The following is a 21,089-nucleotide window of genomic DNA, read 5'->3' on the forward strand; positions in this document are numbered from 1 at the left end:
AGACCATTTCTTCTCCACGGACTGTCAAGTCATCACACAGTACCTATGGGTAGGGGTGGAGAAAATCAGACCTTTATATGCAACATGGTAGATAGCAATCAGATGTATGGAACTTGTGAGATCTACATGTGTTGTACAGTGCGTAATTATTATACAAGTCTGAAGTATACAACCTAATGGATTTCAGAAGTGCCTATGGCCACTAAAGCCAGCCCTCACTTCTCCAAAATTACCACCAATTATAAATGTTTAAGTAGTGAAAGAAGATTTTTATGCACCTAAGGAGTAATTCTATCAGTTGTTTAACTCGATTTTAATTCAGCTTCTGTTTAAATGATAGCTTTTGTTCTGTCTCCTCTCACTTCTTGTTCTGGTTCCCACCTTCTTTTTGGCATAGGGCATTCCCTTCAGAAGCTATATGTGGTCCTCAGAATGAATGAATGAATGAATGAATGAATGAATGAATGAATATAAACTAAGCACTGCTGTAAGCTTTCAGTATTTTGTTGCCTTGTTTGGAAATAAGCTGTATTGAATTTGGTGAGAATTATTTAATGGTGCCTCACCCTCTGCTTATCTGTTTGGAAATAGGCCCCTTTGAGTCAAGTGGTATTGAATTCTAGGAAGCAAGTTTATGATTGCACCTAAGCATGCACATATTAGGGCTGTTCATCCTTCAGAAATTAATTGGAAGAAGAGCTTCAGACCTTAGGAGATCATGAGCACAGCCCCTCTCTGCTCTGTTCAAGGTTCTGCTGGTTCCCTAGAAAGCCGTTCATGGTTTGGCCCTTTTTACCTTCAAGAACATCTTTTCTAAGTAGAATCTGCCCACTCTAGATAGTCTAGCTTGGAAAAGATGCTACGGGTACCCACCCTCAAGAGATCCAGGGATTGGGGCCTGATGGATGGCCACCTCCCTGTGGAACAGTGCCAACTCTTTTACCCTTTAGGAAATTGGTCCCCACTCTTTTACCCTCTGCTGTGAAACATTTGGAGAGGAAGATTGTTAACTTGGAACAGCAAATGATCTATATTTTATTTTGGATTTTGTTATATATTCCAAACTAGAATCTGACACATAGGTAGGATACAAATTACTGAAATAAATAAAGGAAGGAACTTTAACAGCCTCTTCAAGGCTTCCAAAAATTCAAAGAATTCAAACATTCTTCAGGAGCAGAGAAAAAGCTGGAAGGCAGAAAGTCTTCAAATGGTCCTCATGAAGAATGACTGTGTTCGATGGATATAGAGTATGCATTAGCTGTTCAGTGGGGGATAGAAAAAGTTTGTATGTGATGGAATGGCTGGAAGACTCCATGTGGAAAGATTGAATCCTAGGGTTGAAAAAAAATCCGTTGAGCTTTCAAATCCAATCCCTTGCTGAGTTCAGGAATCTGAATTAAAACATGCCTGATGGATGGCTGTCCAGCCTTCTTCAGCCTGCAAGATTTCATTGCACATTCTCATTGTTTTATTCTCTTTTAGCTTATTAATTGTTTAGCTGTAGGCCATTCTTTTCTTTGTAGATCTTGAAAAGTCAGATGATTTAAATCTAATGCGTCGGCTTCTTGTATTCTTTTTCATTTCAGGGCTTGTAATTCGATATTTACAGCATTAGAGAAAAGTCAAGAAGCCATTGAGATTACAAGTGAAGACCACGTAATACAGGTTTGCTCTGGTTGTTTTTTATGAGCATCAGATATTAATCTGTGGTTTTGTATAATTTTGTTCCTTTGGTCACTTCATAGGCACGCATTGACATGCACACATATAAAATATATGCATGTGTGTGTGCCCTGAAGTATCTTAGAATCTGTTCTTAATGCTGCACCTATTTTTCTGACCTTTCTATGGGGGGGGGGGGGAATCCATCTTAAGTACATTCTGATTTAAATAAGCATTTATTTTTGTAGAATATACATTCACAAAGAGTCTTGCTTAGCTTCAGAACTTTGTGGCAGTTTGAATTTAGCCCAAGGTCATAAAAACCTTAATGATGCTTATGTTGCTTGTCTCAAAAGTCAGGTATACATGTTTCAAAGGGGGAAGGGAGTTTAGCAGGTCATAAAAATAAGATCCTTGGGCCTTTTATGCATCTCTTTTGGGGTGGAAGAAGTGGAACATGTTTAGCAGAATCAGAGCGCAATCCAGTTTGAAGTGTTACCCAAACAAATGTTGTCCTCGCTGGCACTGTTGCAAAATGTCTTAGTTTTACTCTTTTGATGGGACTAAACTGTCTCTCCCAGCATGCCTCGCTCCTGGCTATGATGTCTGAGATGCAAGTAGTTATAATTCTGCCACATCCAGAGGGCCATTGCAGACATGTGGGATTGGAAGGTAGCAAAACCAGTTGGTGTACAATCCAAACCAGTTTCGGCCGGTAAGGGCTACATTTGGTCGAGCAGATCTGAAGTAGTGCAGGGTGTTTTTAAAAAGTGATTGTGAAGAGCTTGATTTCAAGACGTACTAGAGATAGAAAGTAGGCTGAGCCTTGGTATCTCTAGGTAAGTGCTGGTACCCCATAACCCATCTTTAATTAATTCTTCAATTCTCCCGTCAGCACCTGGCAAGAGTCCTTATTCTTTCTCACAGTGTCCCTGAGTGCTGGGACATCAGAACATTTTGGGAAAATGCAGTAACAGGAGCCAGCTGCTTATCCCTTGTTCAGGGCACAGCCACCACTGTCATGTCCCTTAGCTCTGACCAACATCATCATTAAAGTAGGAGGCACTCTCCAAAAGTTGGAGTGACCCACAAAGGAGATCTTTCTAATGTAGCAATTATGCTTGACTTAGGGCTTATTCTAGCATTAACAATGTTCCATGGCTAATCTGATCCATGGACTAAGAGGCTGTTTTCCGAAAATCATATACTGGGGAACAAGTTCTGTTGGACACTAGGCTGGATTCATACAGCAGCCTTCGCCTGGTTGATCAACTCACTTGTTTTCTGGGAGTTTGTACAATACCTTGAACTGTAACCCAACCAAACAGGCTAGATTCATGCAACCGTTGATCAAACGTGTGAGTTTCGCACCCACACACAAAACCAAGGTTAAAACTGCCTGAGCTTAGCATGTGTGAATGAAGCCAATAGGTTTTGAAAGAAATGATTAAATGCGTTATGCAGTTCCAGTCAAGGGTGAGAGTGGTCGTAGGATTCCTTTTCACTAAAGGCTTAGTTTAATCATTTATTTAAGCATTATGATTCCATCGCTATCTTTTAGTTAAAAAGGTTCCCTGCAATACAACAGCCTCTGCCCTCAGTTCTGCTTTAAGATCTGGTTGAGTGAAAAGAGTTCTGCGTAGCTTAGAAAATGTGCATCAAGATTGAATGTTAGATAAATGCTCAGGTTGATCTTAAATTTTCACTTGTGGTTGTTTCTTATTTATTATTATTTCCTAGTATGTAAATCCTGCATTTGAAGCAGTGATGGGCTATCAGAAGGGCGAATTAATAGGAAAGGAACTAACTGAAGTGCCTACAAATGAAAAGAAAGCTGATTTCCTTGATACTATTAATTCTTGCATCAAGTTTGAAAAGGTAAGCATTGGTCTGATCTAGTGTGGATATTAGTAAGAACGATGAACGAGTAGAGCTGATTTGGGGTTATTCAGTCACAAAATGTGCTTGAAGGTCTGTGTCAAATATGTGACTTTCTCAGTCTAACCAGCATTGCAAGGTTGTTGTGATAAAATAATGGAATAATTACTTGAAAACTACTCTGTAAACTATTCTGAACTTCCTGGGAAGGTGGAATAAGAATAAGAGCTTTATTTGGAACAAGCAAATGTGTTCTATTTTTTAAAAACTAAACAGTACGCATCAGGCATTGAAAAGCTAGCATGAACGTGCTAAAAGCTTGCAAAATTTCAACATTCTTGCTCAAAATCTCATGAGAATTCTAATTCAATATTGGTGGCATTCAGGGGGCAACTGGGTGTAATATATACAACAGAAGGTTCCAGTTAGATGCCAAGTGAGTAAGATAGAGGGAAAAATTTGAGGGAAGCAACAGAAAAAGTTAAACAAGAGTGCACTAAGAAGTTATAGCATATGATGCAACATTGTGCCAACACTAGAAAGGAATGGAGTTTCCTAACCCTAGCAAAATAATGCTTTTCCATAAGGCAACCATCCAAAATCAGTGCATGAGAACTGGGTCAAAGGTGTGCTTTGAGAATGGCCAGTCTTTTAGGTAGAATGTTGCTTTTTCTTGATCTACAGGAATGGCAAGGAACCTACTATACCAAAAAGAAAAATGGCGACAGCATACAACAAAATGTGAAGATAATACCTGTCATTGGACAGGGAGGGTAAGCACAATTGTCTTCTTGTTGTGCCTTCAAGGTAGTTTATGACTCCTGGCGACTGCCTGGACTAGTCCCTGCAGTTTTCTTGGCAAGGTTTTTCGGAAGTGGGTTGCCATTACCTGCTTCCTAGGGCTGAGAGAAAGTGTTTGGCCTAAGGTCACCCAGCTGACTTCATGCCCAAGGCAGGACTAGAACTCACGGTCTCCCGGTTTCTAGTGCCTTAACCACTACACCACACTGGCTCTCCTACGATTGTCTTAGCATTGATGATATCTATATTCTGAAAAGTAGGCAAATTTTTGGAGAACAGCTTCCTATCACATCCAAAACTGGAGACTTGTACCCTAAACTTCCTCATACAGAGGCACTTTTCTTCATCTTCCTTCTAATGATTATTTTTCCTGCTCATCAATTCTTAATATTCGTAGTCTATTTTCTCTTCATCCCCTTTCCATGGAACCAAGAGAATCCTCCCATAAATGATAGTGAAGCGGCAGAAACTCTCCTCTTCCTTGACTAGATTTTATTTTATTTTTTTAAAAAACATTTATTTGTAAGCAAATGACAACTTGGAGTCAGTTGTCAAGTGGAAGACCAACATTTCTCTCATCCCATTCTTTTGTTTCATTTCTACAGAAAAATTAGACACTATGTGTCACTTAGTAGACCGTGCAATGACAACAATAAGGTAAGCAATAATAATAATAATAATAATAATAATAATAATAATAATAATAATGACACAACTTAATGAATGTATTTATTTATGTATTTATTTAATCCAATTTCAAGGCCACCCAACTCCTCAATGACTCTGGCCAGCTTACAGTTAAAAAATTGTAATTCCAGGTTGATTCTTACAACTTGGGCTAATTGTACCCTTTTGCTCTAATTTGTTCATAGACTGAAAGAATCTGCGAACGAGTACAGGCTGAGTCCCAAACAGGTACAATGTCACAAGAGCGCAACAAGAAAATTGGTTGCATTCCAATAATTCCTTTGTTATTCTCTGCTAATGACGTTGTGTTTGTTTCTGTTAAAAAAAAAAAAACGTGCGTTCCAGGCATATTTTGGAAAAGCCAGGGAGATTAACAATGAAAACCTTAATACAAATTTGTAGCACGCCCGATTGTGCAGGGTTCTGTGGTTGCAGGAGTTTTAGCTTGTTGTGTGAACGAAGCCTTTGCATAAATCTGTAAAATAATGTATTTGTTTGGGCATCACATGTTATGCGAACACAGCAATGGTGTGAGGACTGAAGCTCTTGGTCAGGAAGCACTGAAAATAGGATTTGTAGCAAGGAGACTGAAGCACAGATGATATTGCTGAAGAAATGCAGTAATATTTGCATAGCAATAAAATGGTATCCTAGGAAGGAGACTAAATAAGTAGACAGCTCTCTGCTCCAGGCAGCTGTGTTTCAAAACTGACGGGAATCAAAGAAACCTTGTCTGTTTACTGTGTATGTAGGAGACAGAGACTCCAATTTTGCTTTCTCTCCCTAAGTCATAGTTGCTGATAAAGCTTCAGTAATTTAAATTTAATGTATCAAAGGGCAGAGGTTGAGTTTTACCATGGCTAGGAATAGAACCTATGGAGGATATCTTTGTTTGGCTCCTGCTATGACAGGTTACAAGTATTTAGTATTCTTAAAGTAGGACCTAGCCGATCAGGCAAAATCTATTTCATTAATCTGGCCCACTTTGGAGAATAAAATTTGGGTCCAGTAAGGTTTGTTTTCTTTGAATTTTAAGAAAAGATCCAAAAAAGCAAGTCACTGGTCCATTCAGAAGCAGGAGTGGGTTGGATGTCCTGTGATTACATGGTCATTCCAGGAAGTGCTGCTTGAGGAGAAACAGGATGGATTTGTATTTGGGAGAGAAAAACATACAGACTTTGTCCCTGCTAGTGTGCTGGGAGATAAAAAGGAATAACAAAATAGCGGACTTGTTTCACATGTTTAGTTCGAGGCAGAATTGATCTTACCATTGAGATAGAACCAAGTGGCTGTGTTGACCAACAGATTCCAATCACCAAGCAACAGATTCCAGTCACCAAGACAGGGGTTAGCAATTAGGGGCCAACAGACAAACTTCAGGAATGATCAAAGATGAGCTTCCAGCATCGTTCAGAACCCAGATGTTCTTTCTCACAGTAGTGATGATCTAACTTCCTTGCCCCTACAGATATCCAGACCTGCAGACACAAAGACAGAAGAAAAGGTTCTCTTGATGTCCGATCCACTACCTCTCGAGGCAGTGATGGTATATCATTAGCTTTTTTAAAATTATCTTTTTACATTACCTTCTCAATAATCAGCACCCTTGGATCTCCTGCTTCCTTCAAAGCCCAGGATATACACTTGCCTTCATTTTGGAAAAAAAAAAAGTGTGGTAACAAAGATGTAAACTTTGGATGTCTAGCTAGGCTAATGCATAGTATCCTGTTCCTCCAGCAGCTGTTTTTATAATACAGGCAGACTCAGCTGGTTAAATTTGGATTATGTCTGCTGGCCTTTACGTTGCAGTAAAGTACTTTAGTGAGGGGTAAAATGTCTAATATCCAGTAACAACCGCAATAGTTTGGAGAAGCTAATGCCATCAACTAATATGCATCTCCATGTTTTCCTTGCATAGGAAGTTCTCAGAGGAGGCACTCATCAATGGCCAGGATACATTCTATGACTATCGAGGCACCTATTACCAAGGTAAGGCACTCCCATTTGAGGTAGCTTCAGTCTCTTGGAAACTTTGCTCCCATGCCTTCGCATTGTTTCTTGACTTTTAAAGTAAACCTGGTTAAATAAGTTAACTCCTTTTTTCTGGATTTGCACAATACATGGAACCATAAATTAGGCTAAGATACCCCCCCCCCCCAAAATTCCTACTCAAGCTTAACACTAACCAGCTTTAGCCTATTCTGCAGATTCACCCACTTGGTCTTTATGTAGTCATCCCAGCTAGTAAATTGCAACTTAATCTCCTATCGACTGAAGAAATTCTCTGGAACGTTGGGATGTTTTCTCTTGAAGTTCTCCTCAAAAGGAAGATGGCATGGCCTTCCCTTTTTTCACGGGAAGGGCTAAAGCAGATGGGGAACTTCTGGTCTCTCAGGTTGGCCTGCAGGGCTTTGAGCAGGATCACCCTCCCATCATTTCTATACTTTGCCTGCACCTTGTCTTGGCTCATCAAGATGCAGTGGAGGAATGAGTTGGGGGAAAATGCAATGCAAGTGAAGCAGATTTGATCCTGAAGCAGAGCAGCTACTCTTCACAATTCCCAGCACAGGAGAGCCTCATAAGCTCTGAAGCTCCAGAGTTAGCTCAGCATTTTGTCTACAGAACATCCAAAGATCTTGTGATAAAACTGGGGGGAAAAAATCTCGATTGAAGGTCTGGGGAGTTGATACCTGAAGCTTTACTCAGACACAAACATTATTAGTAGTAATAGTGGTGATAGTTGCACTACTACTAGTAGTAATGATAAGTCAGTATTCCAAATACCAGTTTGACTGAATCCAACAAGCCAATTAATACTCTGTTTAATGATATGGCTAAACGGAGTACCGTAGTATCCTCATTGAAGCATCATTTCCTGAGGTTTTCTTGAATACTAAAAAGACTGGAAGGCACCATATTTATTCCAAAGGAAGGTAATCTTGAACTTAAGAAGATATTTTCCCCTAAAAGGGCAAAGCTCATTGTCTTCCGTTACCCTATTCTTAGCAAATCCAGATGACCCACCCTTTTGAAAGGTAAATGATTTGGGGGGAAATCTATTCCCTTTAGGAAAATACAGTATTGATTTCTTTCTTTCCATTTAGGTAATAAATATTATCAATGCTGCCCAAGAAAGCAGTCCCATGCCAGTGGCTGAAGCATTAGATAGAGTTCTGGAGATTCTGAGGACGACTGAGTTGTATTCTCCACAGCTTGGCACAAAAGATGAAGACCCGCATACAAGTGACCTCGTCGGTGGCTTGATGACGGTAATTAAAATCAAAGTATTTGAGTTGGTTGGAACTGCTGATGGCATCAAAACCTGCTTGCTGCAGCAGCCTTGCAGTGATAGCAAATCCTGACCCATTGCTTCTGTACAAGCTGCAATGCTAGACAGGGTGTGAGTGCGCAGTCTGGAAATATATTGACAAGGGTTTCTTACAGCTTCCATTGATCAGCCAAACCAGTTTTAGATGGAAAATCATCTGGATAATTTGGCGTGCTAAAAATTGTTTGGAAACATCTTGCTGATAACCCAGCCTATTTTAAACTGGCAAGTTGCTTGCCTCTTCAGCAGAAAGACCTGCTTTTTTCAAAGCAGAAAGACCTGCTTTTTTCAAAGAAAGCTTGTACAAGATTCTTAGTCTGAAAATGCATCTAGTTCAGTTTGTTTTTAAATGCATGGATGGTGTCTTGGCCAAGACACCTGAGACTCTTCACCTAAAATGCAATGAGACAGCCACCCATAAGCAATAGAAACAAAGGAAGATCCTACTAGTTTTTAATCTGGAGCAGTTACGTTAGAAAGGAAACCTCTGCTCTGAAGCACTACTGTTTCTGCCTGTCTTCTTTTAAACAGGTAAAATTGGTCATGCAAGTTTTTCTAGCCAAGGAACTCAATAAATGGAGTTCTGCTACCTAGAAAGCTCCAGATCGATGTTCCTCATGGATAAAGACAGTGGGAGTTGAAGTTCTATACCTCTGGTGGGTACCAGGTGGTGAACGTTGGCCTAGATATTATGGCCACCTACTTTAGTGGGACTTCCACATGCCATTTTTAATTCATTTGCCAATTAAGTGATAATTAGCATACTTCTTTTAGCACCTGTGATGACAGAATTTGTTTAGCTTTCACCAATTCAGAGTGAAACCAACTCTTGCTTCTGGACTAGATAGAGGGTTCATACATTTTCTGAATTATATTCCCTTTATTGTATTAAACATCCAGAAGGGTAAATTTAAAGAAGGGTCTTTATTTCTTCCTGTGTTCTTTTCAACTTTATTCAATAGGATGGACTACGAAGATTATCAGGGAATGAATACATATTATCAGCAAAGCGTAAGTACTGTTTTGCCGTACTAGATATGTGTGATCTTCAGCCATTTCATTTTGGGTAAAGCACAACCAAAGTTATTTTGAAGAGGGGAAAACAAACAACCAATGTGCAATTTGGTGTAATTATTGCAGACATTATTACCCAAACAGCAAGCTAAATGCACCATTTTAGTGAGGCATATAGTTTTGAAAGGGTATCTTGTTTGCTAAGAGGCTTAAGGTTTTGTAAATATTTTACACAGGTTCGAAGAAAACAGGCCAGCTTGCAGGTGTATGACCTAATAGACCTAACATAAAGAGAAGGAAAAAGGGGGGGGAAAAGAATATGGAGACTAGTTCTTGAAGCGCAAGCAAAACCATTTGATCTGGACAAGTGGTCTCCAGGTTTTCAATGCTCATACATCTCTGTCATCTCAAAAAACTTCCAGCTAGATGGAGTGGTCTTTCTGATTGGAAGAGGAGAGTCATACCTGGTTGCCCTCCTAGGCTTTATGTAGGACAAGAGATGCAATCTGTTCTTGGTCCTGTGCCCCATCAGAGGTCAGGGCATGCCTGTAATACTTTTGTCCCTGTGTCTTCACCTTCTAGAAACCCATCAAGTACCAGGCAGTTTGATCTCACCCATCTCCCTGAACGACATCCCACCCAGGATAGCTCAAGCAATGGAAAATGAAGAAGACTGGGACTTCAATATTTTTGAGTTAGAGGCTGCAACTCATAAAAGGTTTGTAGGAGAAGCAAAGAAAGACACAGCAGCAGTCTGGGAGACATTGGTCTCCTGTACAAGTGCTATTATTTGTCTTGCTGTTTCTTTGGCTTCCGGTGCACTGAGAGTAGGGGGAATGAATTGCCTTTTTTTTTTTCCTCCAGGCCTTTAGTTTATCTTGGCCTCAAACTGTTTGCCCGCTTTCGGATCTGTGAGTTTCTCGGTTGCTCTGAGTCGACCCTGAGGTCTTGGTTGCAAGTCATAGAAGCCAATTATCACTTATCCAACTCTTACCACAACTCAACCCACTCGGCGGACGTGCTCCACGCCACAGCCTATTTCCTTTCTAAAGAACGAGTAAAAGTAAGTCCAGTGGCATAGGAAAAAAAACTTGGAAACAGCCTTAGCTCCTGTGGCCTAGGGTTGCCTAGCCTAGGCAGGAACAAGCAAATCCAAGGTCTCTTACACAGTTCTTTCCCATCCAACCAGTTACTTCTATCTGCCAATATCAGGGATTTAAACTGCAGGCAGAGTGAGGGTTCTCTGCTAGAAAGCTCCAGATCTTCTTGGAGCTGTAATATCACCTCTTTCTAAGCCTGGAGAACCCCAAAGAAAGTATAAAGAGAGAACTTGGGCCACCACTATTCCAGGAGATCATTAATCAGCTCTGTGTATATTGAAGCAAGGTGTGACGTTTGTGTAAACTGCATGCTCCAAGGAAACTGTTAGGGTGGCCTAAGAAATAAAATGTATATTTTTTAATGGAAGTTTCCTGTGAGTTCCTTCCCTGCATCAGGATTGAACCATCCACAAGTATGACTTATGGGAAACATCAGTGGATAGAATGCCAAAGTTCAGTGTTCCATGCCTTCTTCCTGGATGCTCTATCCCATTCTCTGCTCCTTTCCCCACCTCCAGTTTTCCATTTCTCACCTCCACCAACAGATAGCATTTTGTGGCTGCTGCTGCTGATTTCTCATTGAGCTATTTTAGTATTTTTCCTCCCTATTACTAAGCTGTTCCCCCCCCCCCATTAAGTTTGTTTACACTTCTGGATACTTTGGCATTCATGCAACTTCTCCATGAACCTCGTGGCTTCATAAAGGTCCAGTTCACTGTTAGAGCACCCGACTTTCCAATATCAGGCTGAGTTTCTCTTCCCTGGCCTCTCCCAGCATCTCTCTCTTATTCTTCTCAGCAAACATTGGATCCCATTGATGAAGTTGCTGCACTGATAGCTGCTACCGTCCATGACGTAGATCATCCCGGGCGAACCAATTCTTTCCTGTGCAATGCAGGAAGTGAACTGGCCATTTTGTACAATGACACAGCGGTGTTGGAGAGCCATCATGCAGCCCTGGCCTTCCAGATCACCACCCGAGATGATAAATGCAACATTTTTAAAAATATGGAGAGGTAAGTTTCTAAAATACCAGTATCTTTTAAAACTACAGTCATGACCTAGCTTTAAGAAGAATTTGTTTTGACTGCATGGTGATATAACATTCAGGCGTAGCAATGGAGGGAGACAGGTTTATACTATTTTGAGGGGAAAGATATAATGGATGTGGCTCATTTTATGCATATAGTTAGAATAATGCATTTTTTTTTTTTAATTTCAATGTAAAAAAAATTAACTGTAGAGGGACATCAGGAAAATGGTCCTTTTACCAAGTGTTAACTTTCCACATGCAGGGAAATGTTTTAATTGGAGATCACAGTGAATGCCCCCCATCTACATTATGAAGCACTATCGTCTTAACAGATCTCATACATAAATCTTATTCAGAGTAGCTTCTACAGCACCATTAATGCATGGTGGGAGCCATACAGAATGCAATTTGTCAATAGAAACTCAACAGGATATCATGGTTTATAACAAAATGCTAAGCCCAAATGATGAACAGTAGGTGAAGAACAGTTTGACAGTATCATCATTTTGGAGTTGTTTCTCCTAGCAGCATTACTAATTAATCTGTTAATACAAGAATGTGTTTAATCCACTAAAATTGTAGTTAATTAATCAGGAGGAGCAAATTTTAAGAGCTTAGAGCAAACTGTTGTTGGTGGTGCTCTGGATGGTTGTTCTGCTGTATCATAGTAAGAGAGGGAAAGAAAATATTACAGATGACCATTCCTTCTAAATGAGCATATTACCCTGTTGTTTAACTAACTTCTCACACGTATGCTGATATCGCAACAAGGAAAAGTAGTCTGTCTGGAAGTTAGTCTGCATGGAAAACTATGAGGTCCAATTAATGACCTGATTCAAACTTTCTCAACTGGCTTCTAGAAGTCTTGGACTGCAGCTTCCATAATTCCAAGTCTGTTGGAAACTAAAGTCCCAAATAACTGAAAGAGATCAGTTGGGGGGAGCCTGGCTGGTTTGCCTTATTATTTATTTATTTGTTGGATCTGTATCTTGCCTTGATGAATAAGCTTCTGTGGCTGAGGGTGGACTTGTACAGTACTCGGCTCTCCATGGCGCCAATCCAACACTTCACTTCACCATGCTGGCATAAAACTGGCAATGTTTTTCATATGGGAAATTCTACTGATGGACTGCACCGAGTCAATCTTTGGGGCTTCAGGCATCAGCTGGAAGCGACACATGTGTCTTTGTATCATCATGCAAATTACATCAATGATGTGCTATGTGTCCATTGCGTCACACTTACATGCTATTTCCCATTAGCGTTGTGCAAAATGTTTTGAACGTGCGCCACTTGAAACTGTGGTTTTGTGTTTGAGATGGGCTCTTTCCGTCACTTTGAAAGTGTTTGAAGATCAAAGTAGAACATGTCAAACTCAAAAGAGAGCTTTTCAAGCTCAAAACCCTTCCAAAATGCTTGAAAGAGCCTAGCTTTGAATTGAAACAGAGTTTTGAATTGTTTTGGTTCAAAACGTTTTGCACATCGACATTTCCTATGTATTTTGTCCTCTTTGCTTTCAGTCAAACTAGATGTTACGATTCAGGAGCACCTTTTGGATGTCCTTTGGGGACTGAGAGCAGATCCAGCCCTGGCTTTAATGTCAGGATGGTCTTTCTTTGCAATATTGTCTGAAACAAAGCCCTGCACCCATTTTTCCCTTTGTCTTCTATATCTAGGAATGAATACCGAACTCTGCGACAAGCCATTATTGACATGGTCCTGGCCACGGAAATGACCAAACATTTTGAGCACGTCAACAAATTTGTCAACAGCATCAACAAGCCGTTGGCTGCCCTTGAAGAGAATGGGGTAAGAAGTCCTACCAAGAAGGAGAGGTGAAAGCAAAAGTGCAGGTGGCTATTATATATTTAGGAATTAATTCCCCTACTTATTTCAGGTTAATCAGAAACAGAATCGAAACCAAGGGGGAAATGTTTAGGAATGAACTGAAAAGTTGTGTTCCTTTTGCAAAATGGGGGTAGCATCGAGCTGTCCATCCTGCGCTTTCAGTAGGAAGATGCAGGTTCCAATCCTTCCTCCATCAGAAAGTTTCTTGGCTCTCCTTTGGGCAATTATGATCTCTCATCCAGTTCCTAAATCTAGTAAATAAGTAAATATAGTAAATATAGTAAACATTTAGTAAATATAGTAAATAAGTAAATATAGTAGGTACTCTAGAAACAAGCTATCAGGGTTTTCCCTGGTCCTCCGAAGAACATTTTCCACATCATGCTAAGTCAAATAAGTTGCTTGTTTTCATTATGTGAGGTAGGTATGTAAGTTTTTCGAGACAGCTCACAACACTAAAGCCACAGAGTAAAAAACGAAGAACAAAAATTTAAATACCTAATAAAACAATAAGAATTAAGCACACAAAAACTGTAAAATCAGCTGGAGAGTACTTAAGAAGAGATTTCTGAGTAGCATACATGTTCATAATGAACATGTTTGTTGCGTTCCATGCCTGAGAGAAAATGTTTTTGCTCTCCACTGGAAAGACAATAAAGTTGATATCTCAGTGGTGAAGGCATGATTTGAATGGTGCAAATAAACCATCTCAGTGAATACAGCATCAGTAGGTTTGTACAGCAAAGAGTGCTACAAATGATGATTTGCAACCGGTATTAATTGTGAGTCTGTTCAATGTCAGAGAAAGCATTTGTTTTTTTTAAAAGGGCATTTGAATAGCATTCTTTCAGAGTAGGGGGAAGCAAGCCTTCTCTAATTTTATTCCAGGTAGGTAGGTAAGTAGATAGAGTCTTTTACTTCTTCTTTTATGCTCCGTATTCCGGAGGTGTGGATTTTGGAGTGCTTGTCACTTGAGTTGTTCATTCAGCCATTTCACTTGCTGCAAATGGCTAAGGAGGAAATGAGGAAATCGTTTCAAAATTTGGGATTTCTGCAATTTCTAAATTTGGAATTTGTAAGACCAGTGATTTGCCCTTTCCCAAACAATTAACTTGCTATTCTCCGACTGATGTTGTAGTGCTTTGAGTATTCATCTCCTTTGCCGTTTGTGCTGCTCTGGGGGAAAAGGGGTTGCTGAAAATCCAGGTTCCAGTTACCCTTTTTGCTCTTTGAATGTGTTGTTTACTTTTGCATGGTGGATTGAAGGCTTCCTCTGAGTTGGTAGTGCTTTTAGAAGCCTTTGCAGAAGGAGACTGTTTCTGCATTCTTCACAAAGAGCTTCTTTGAGCTTTCCATGAACTGTTTCCATTTATTCAGCAAAAAATTGGATCAGGCCCAAGTATTTTGAAACAGGAGCTGAATCTCCAGTTCCTTTAGTTATCCCAGCAGTTTTTTGACAAATGTTGGAAAGCCCACGAAGACACCATTTCAAAAGATGACCTCATGAAGAGGTTGAGCCTAGGATGGGAGCCAAGATGACCAGATTCTGTGACAGCTTCCTTTGTAGAGTGTAGCAACCTTTCCCGTTCATTAGCACCATTTTGCATTCTGTAAAATGGAATGGAAGGGGTAAATTGGAATGAATAACAATGTGTGGCAATCTGAATTGTTTAAACAAATCAAAAACTCATCTACCTACCTATCTACCATACCTGATACAGAAAATACAAAGAAGGATAAAAACAGAATCATAACATATATTCCAGATTACAGAAGTAACAATTCTGCTCAGTTCTGCATTGAACAGACTCCATCTCAATATAGTTCTGGACATCACACTTTAAGAAGGATTAGAACACACTGAAGCAAGTTCAGGGAAAGGCTACAAGGATAATTAAGGAAATGTTGAGGGAACTGGATATGTTGTTTAACCCCCCAAAAGAAGTCTTACTGGGACACAATAGCACTTTTGAAGTATTAGAAGAGTTATCATGTGGAAACATCAAGATTTGTTCTCTGTAGTCCCAGACTAGAATAATAAAGTTAAATTACAAGAAGACATCCTTTCAACTATGGAACCAATGTCTGAAGGAGATAGTGAGTTCCCTTTGCTGAATGTGTTCAGGCAGAAGATGGAGAGATGTCAGTCAGCGATGCTTTAATTTGAATTCTAACATTGAGCAGATTGTTGGATTTTATAGACTCAGTGGCCCTTCCAACTTCACGTTGCTATGATTCTTTGGATATCTGGAGCTGTTACCATCACTTCAATATCTAAGGCTGCCATTTTGCCAGTTCCTGGTCTTTATCCTTAAAATATAGCACCAGGAACTGAATCTTGGTGGTCAAGTGAAATCTGGCTAAAGCTATTCTGAATCTATACCACAAGAGAATGTATCCATGTGTGCACAAGAGAGAGAAGCACAGTTGACAAAAATATTCTGAACTTTGTTTTCCTAAGAGTACAAATGGGGATGGGGATTCCGTCAAAAACGTCCTCACGTCTCCTGAGAATCGAATCCTGATCAAACGGATGCTAATTAAGTGTGCTGATGTTTCCAACCCCTGTCGCCCACTGGAACAGTGCATTGAGTGGGCAGGTCGCATCTCTGAGGAGTATTTTGCACAGGTGAGTAAGAGAGAGCAAGTTGAAGAAATTCCAGCTGGATGTTGGTCTTCATTTTTCCCAGGAGATGAAAAAGCTGTGGAGGTAAAGGTCAGACTTTGCCCATCAGAGACTACTCCAGCCTCTACACTTCTTTGGGTGGCCCCTGAGTCCCTCCCCCTCAGTCGAACAATTACACCTTGGTTTCTTGCCCTGTTGTTTTATTTCTTAAACATATAGGTGGCTGCTCATGCCTTTCCTACCATCCCCCACGGTTACAGCTTCAGAATGCTAACACAAATAGAGGAGAGATTGTTAGCAATAATCAACTAAATAATTGTGCACATCGTTTTCTTTACAGACCGATGAGGAGAAGAGGCAAGGTTTGCCTGTTGTGATGCCGGTTTTCGACAGGAATACTTGCAGTATCCCTAAATCTCAAATATCGTTCATTGATTATTTCATCACTGACATGTTTGATGCTTGGGATGGTAAGCCAATCTTCTCACTGATGCAGAAGGAAGAGAAAACTTCATTACCTACCAGAAGGGGTTGTTCCCCTCTTGCCTGTTCTTGAATACTGATTGGGTTGCTGAAGGATGGGTGGGAGCAACTTATGGTCCTGATTGGGTTGCTCAAGGACATGAGTGGGCAACCTGTGGTCCAGGGGTGGTTTTTTTTGGTGACCTCCCCTGAATTCCTTCAGACTACCTGTCTTGCTGACATAGTACTGAAAATTGGCAGCATTGTTTTCTGCTGTTTTGAGGTGGGAAACATGAAAACAAGGGTATCAGGTCATGATCTTAACTTGGTTATAAGTGCAAAAAAGTCTCTCTGTTTTCCATATTGTAATGGCCAAGGACTACACTTACTATTTTTGAGATGGATGAGGATACCCATTTGGGTAGGATTGAGTTGAGGCCAGTCTACGAAGTGTTTCTTTGTTGTTTTAAGGAAGTGTGACTATTTTAAGGCTTCTATTAGATGGTAAATTTTATCTACTTCCCAGTTTAAAATAATGGAAAATGGCACAATTAATTTTCAGCATTTATAGTCAGGAAGGGCTCTGAGGAGTACCAAAAGGGAGGGACAGTTTGCATCCCTGAAGCTGTAGGTTGCCCATAGCCCCCCCCACCCCCCCATTAGGAAAACAACCCCCTGGCATTCTCAGCCCTTGGTTCTATTTCCCAGAGGTGTTAGTGACTTTGCCTGTTTCTTTTCCAGCTTTTGCAGATCTACCAAATCTGATGCAACACCTAGACAACAACTTCAAGTACTGGAAGGGGCTGGATGATAAGAAGCTGAGGACTCTCCGGGCACCCCCTGAATAGCTTTCAGACCATTTGATGCGTAGATCATCCATCTGGAAGCCCGTTCCTCCAAACTTGCATTGGTTGTGCATTTTAGGATTTGCTTGGTCTCTTCAGTATGACAGCAAGGCCTTTTTGTTCCCTGCCGTGGGGAAGCTGGACAATCTGAAGAGCCTCAAGGTCAGAAAGACACTCTTCTCCACCTGCCATCGAGCAACTGAGAAGGTGAATATACTTTTCAAGCTGAATTACACTGGATAGGTGCAATGCCTGTATCAGAGAGAATTTCAGGGTGAACCTTATCTCTTGCATTAGCAGCATGCTTGGAAGTGATGTTTGGAGAGACCCTTAGAAGATCTCAGCACATAGTTCTTCAGAACAGCAAGTGAAGGTGAAAAATTCCCATCGCAATGAGGACTCATAACCATTATGAGGAATCTTTTTAATGAGCACTAAAAGAATAAAATAAACTGAAACAGCTACATTGAACAATCAGACATTGACATTTGAACCCTTTCTTGAAGGAGCTTTTTTATCTTCTCAAATGGACTTAGCTGTATTTTTTCACATCGCTGAAGGTGCGATCACTCAGTTCTGAGCACTACTGAGAGCAAATTCTCTAAAATTTAGTAGCAAATGGAAGCAAACCAATGGACCTGCTGCCCTGCAGATTTTTGAAGTTGATTGTTAGGCACCTCTGATTAAAATATGTTTTATTTATTTTGTTAGATGTTGAATATTTTCTATAAATTTATAAAGACGTTCAACGCCAAAGCCAACTTCTAGATGCATTACAGTTTTTCATGATTCCTAACTCATTATGCATTTTATTCTCAGATTGCAAAAGGGCCTGCAGTGAAAACAACTTTATATTGCACTGAGGGGATCGATGGGTATGTCAGTTAATTAAAGTGAGTTTTTATCAAAGGTTGTATTAAGACGCCATCAAGTGGAATGAAGGGGATGTTCTGGACTACCTTATGTGTTGGCTTACTAGTCAAAACAATGGCATCCACGTGTGATGGGTTCACGTAGGCACTTCCCCCCTTTCTTTCAAAAGCTTTCCTTTTAAGGGGGAACGTTGTTTTGCTCAGAGAAAATAACGCGAAAGCCCACCAGACTGCACGTGAAGATAACCGAGTTGTGGCAATTGCTAATACGCCAAAGAAGGCAAGGAAGATGCTGAGCTAGAGCACAATTCAGAAAAAGCCCCTCGCCGATTAAACACACGCGCGAGAAAGTTAAAATATGACGTGACTTCACTCGGCCGTTACGTCTCTGCTGTGAACATCCGACTTTGGCTGTGAAGGTCAAGTCAGTGGCAAGCAAATCCGTGTCAGCACCTTGCATCCTCGTGTGCTCTTCGGGTCAATCGAATTTCTCAGCCCATCCTTTAAAAAAAAAAATGCTGGGAAAATTCCCAGCTCCTGTTGTGTGCCGTTTATCATGTTCTCCATCCCCCTTCCCAGTCCCCTTGTATCAATTGTTTTCTGTCCCATTTTTGCAACGTAAATCAACCAGGCCTGCACATGGGGGCAGTTTTCTACATAGCCCTGCAAAGCCCTACATAAGGTACACCAGAGGCCCGGGGGGTGGACGAGCGTCTCGGTTTGAAATGTATGTATGTTCCCATCATGAAAAATGTCTGGTCTTGCCTTGAAAGAACGTTTTTTTTAAAAAAAAGAAAAGAAAAAAGCAATGAAAATGCTACATTTCCAAGAAGTTTGCAATCTGACGAGACTATTCTAGTGGATAGCAGAAGGGGGGTGGGTGGGATGGGGGGAGAGTTAAAATGTATATTTTGTAAAGTTTTAGCCATTCCCTCTCAGCCGTTTCCCCTTATTTATTTTTAAAATCTCTCACACTATTTCATAGGCCTCTGAAATTAAACCCTTCCTTTTAAAAATAAACCATGGAAACTTTCTTCCTGCTTTGTTCTTAATGTCTTCTGACCCAGCTTGGCTTTTTAAAATTATTATTATTATTATTAATAATAATGTTTATTTCTTAATCCTCATTCCTTGGGCAAAAAAGAAAAAAAAAGTAGGACATGCAGTTGAGTTGCGTCAAACACCCGTTGTGCTCAGCTGTGTTGTGAGAAACCCAAAAACTTTCCATTACTCCAGATTTAGACATGCATATATATTAATAGCACTGAAATGCATATGTTTCCACGGGAGCAGGGAAATTGGTCTGAAATTTATGTGTATCTATCTACATTATCCTAACTTCCAAATTCTTTCCCTCCCTTGCTCAGCCCCACACTGTCATCTATTAATTTCAGAGAAATTAAGCTTCCAAGAAGAGAATTCCACAATATGTAACTTATTCTGGCTCAGGGAACCATTCTTTGTAGGTATTCTGCCTAGAGGCTGTGATTCTCCCTTTCCTCTTGCAGATCCCTTTTCTTTCCATGGGGCCCTCCTGCCTCCCTGTCTTTCCATTTGTGTGTACCTTCAAATCAGTTTTTTTTTTCCTTTTGACTCCAGGCGACTGCCTGGACAAGTCCCTGCAGTTTTCTTGGCAAGGTTTCAGAAGCAGTTTGCCCTTGCCTGCTTCCCAGGGCTGAGAGAGTGTGACTGGCTCAAGGTCGCCCAGTTGGCTCCGTGCCTAAAGTAGAACTAGAACTCGTGGTCTCCACGTGTCTAGCCTGATGCCTTAACCACTACGCTAGGCTGGCTTTTCCCATTTATCTCTTCCTTTTTAAAGCTCTAACTGATAAAGTTGGATTTAGCTTTTAAAATTAGATCTTGCACCAAAGGTTTTTCCACCCAAAATGTGCTGGCCTGAATCCAAAGCCCTAACTGTGGCAGAACAGGACCTCTCTTCTTAGAAGGCATGGTTTTTCCAGCCCTGTTCCCAGTGGGCCTCTTCTGGACTGGCACCAGATGCTTATAAACAGTGAGTACAATGCAAAGATAGGGCCTTCACACCTCCATGGTCAAGCTGCTTTCATTTACAAAGCAATCCTACATCAGTCTCTTGATGGAACTATTACTCCTCTGTTGTAGCCAAGATGGGAGATAAGGCAATGCTTCCTTCATTTTACCTCAATTTTTTCCCCTTCCCCAGGGCCCAGGTACGCTAGGGAAGTAGAGGTAAAGGATCCTGCATGGTTATTGCATCTCCAAAAGGTCCAAGACTCTGAAATGCTTTTTGAGCTGAAAGAAGCAGGGTGTGCAGAATTCTTAAAGATGGTCCCCAACCTTCTTGGGGCAATATAAACACAGTTACTAGTAAGGTAGAAAGGCAGTGAACTCTTTTCTGTCGAACTAACAGAACTTTTGAGCTGTTGAGACTGTTGGGAACTGATCCTTGCCTGGTGGAAATATTGGCACCAAACCTTTTACTGGCATTAGGATTCCAGCAATTACATGACTTCACCATTATTTTCTTCTGTCCTTGGAGATAGCAGTGTGGCTATAAAGCTTTCAGCTGAGTTGTTTTCCGAGCACTGTGGCATCATTTTCCTAAGCAAATTAATCTGATTTGCTGACAGGTCACCTTAATTAAAGCCTTTCTGTGGCATAGAAGTTTACTTGAGTGACAGAATTTTTTTTTTTATCTGTTGTTTCTACATTACCAATGCTATTTTTTACTTCTTCCCTGTCTGTAAGAATTGTATGGAAAGGAAAGAAGTGATATGTAAATGATGAATAACAAACTGGTAGTTAATATTTTAGTATCATCTGATCAATATTTGATTTCTCTGGAAGCATCCTGGAACATCTGAATCATATGGGCAACAAGGAAAGGACATTAAAGCACTGTAGAAAATAGATACAGGAAACTTACCAGCTGGAGAGACGGTGTGGATCTC

At 40.5% G+C, this 21,089-nt stretch overlaps 1 protein-coding gene across 3 annotated transcripts in view; it reads left to right on the top strand.

Moving 5' to 3' along the window:
- PDE8A (phosphodiesterase 8A) overlaps positions 1 to 20,817 on the top strand; it is a 91,554-nt gene extending 70,737 nt beyond the window's left edge. The window contains exons 7-22 of one of the 3 annotated variants that reach the window (XM_088148600.1): positions 1,590 to 1,668; positions 3,406 to 3,543; positions 4,228 to 4,316; positions 4,950 to 5,001; positions 5,217 to 5,259; positions 6,500 to 6,577; positions 6,950 to 7,020; positions 8,136 to 8,300; positions 9,322 to 9,370; positions 9,956 to 10,091; positions 10,238 to 10,436; positions 11,272 to 11,489; positions 13,183 to 13,315; positions 15,816 to 15,983; positions 16,321 to 16,450; positions 17,184 to 20,817. In XM_088148600.1, coding sequence (XP_088004726.1) covers positions 1,590 to 1,668; positions 3,406 to 3,543; positions 4,228 to 4,316; positions 4,950 to 5,001; positions 5,217 to 5,259; positions 6,500 to 6,577; positions 6,950 to 7,020; positions 8,136 to 8,300; positions 9,322 to 9,370; positions 9,956 to 10,091; positions 10,238 to 10,436; positions 11,272 to 11,489; positions 13,183 to 13,315; positions 15,816 to 15,983; positions 16,321 to 16,450; positions 17,184 to 17,290 — 1,855 coding nt within the window. In that variant the 3' untranslated portion in view covers positions 17,291 to 20,817. Of the gene's footprint in view, positions 1 to 1,589; positions 1,669 to 3,405; positions 3,544 to 4,227; positions 4,317 to 4,949; positions 5,002 to 5,216; positions 5,260 to 6,499; positions 6,578 to 6,949; positions 7,021 to 8,135; positions 8,301 to 9,321; positions 9,371 to 9,955; positions 10,092 to 10,237; positions 10,437 to 11,271; positions 11,490 to 13,182; positions 13,360 to 15,815; positions 15,984 to 16,320; positions 16,451 to 17,183 lie in introns of those variants that run through there. The other 2 variants (XM_088148601.1, XM_088148602.1) reach the window with 2 other exon arrangements.
- The last annotated feature ends 272 nt before the right edge of the window (positions 20,818 to 21,089 follow it).

This window comes from Python bivittatus, unplaced genomic scaffold (genome assembly GCF_059951505.1).
Source record: "Python bivittatus isolate LINGU-HERP-01145 unplaced genomic scaffold, Pbiv_v1 ctg000530_np1212, whole genome shotgun sequence".
Taxonomy (NCBI): Eukaryota; Metazoa; Chordata; class Lepidosauria; order Squamata; family Pythonidae; genus Python; species Python bivittatus.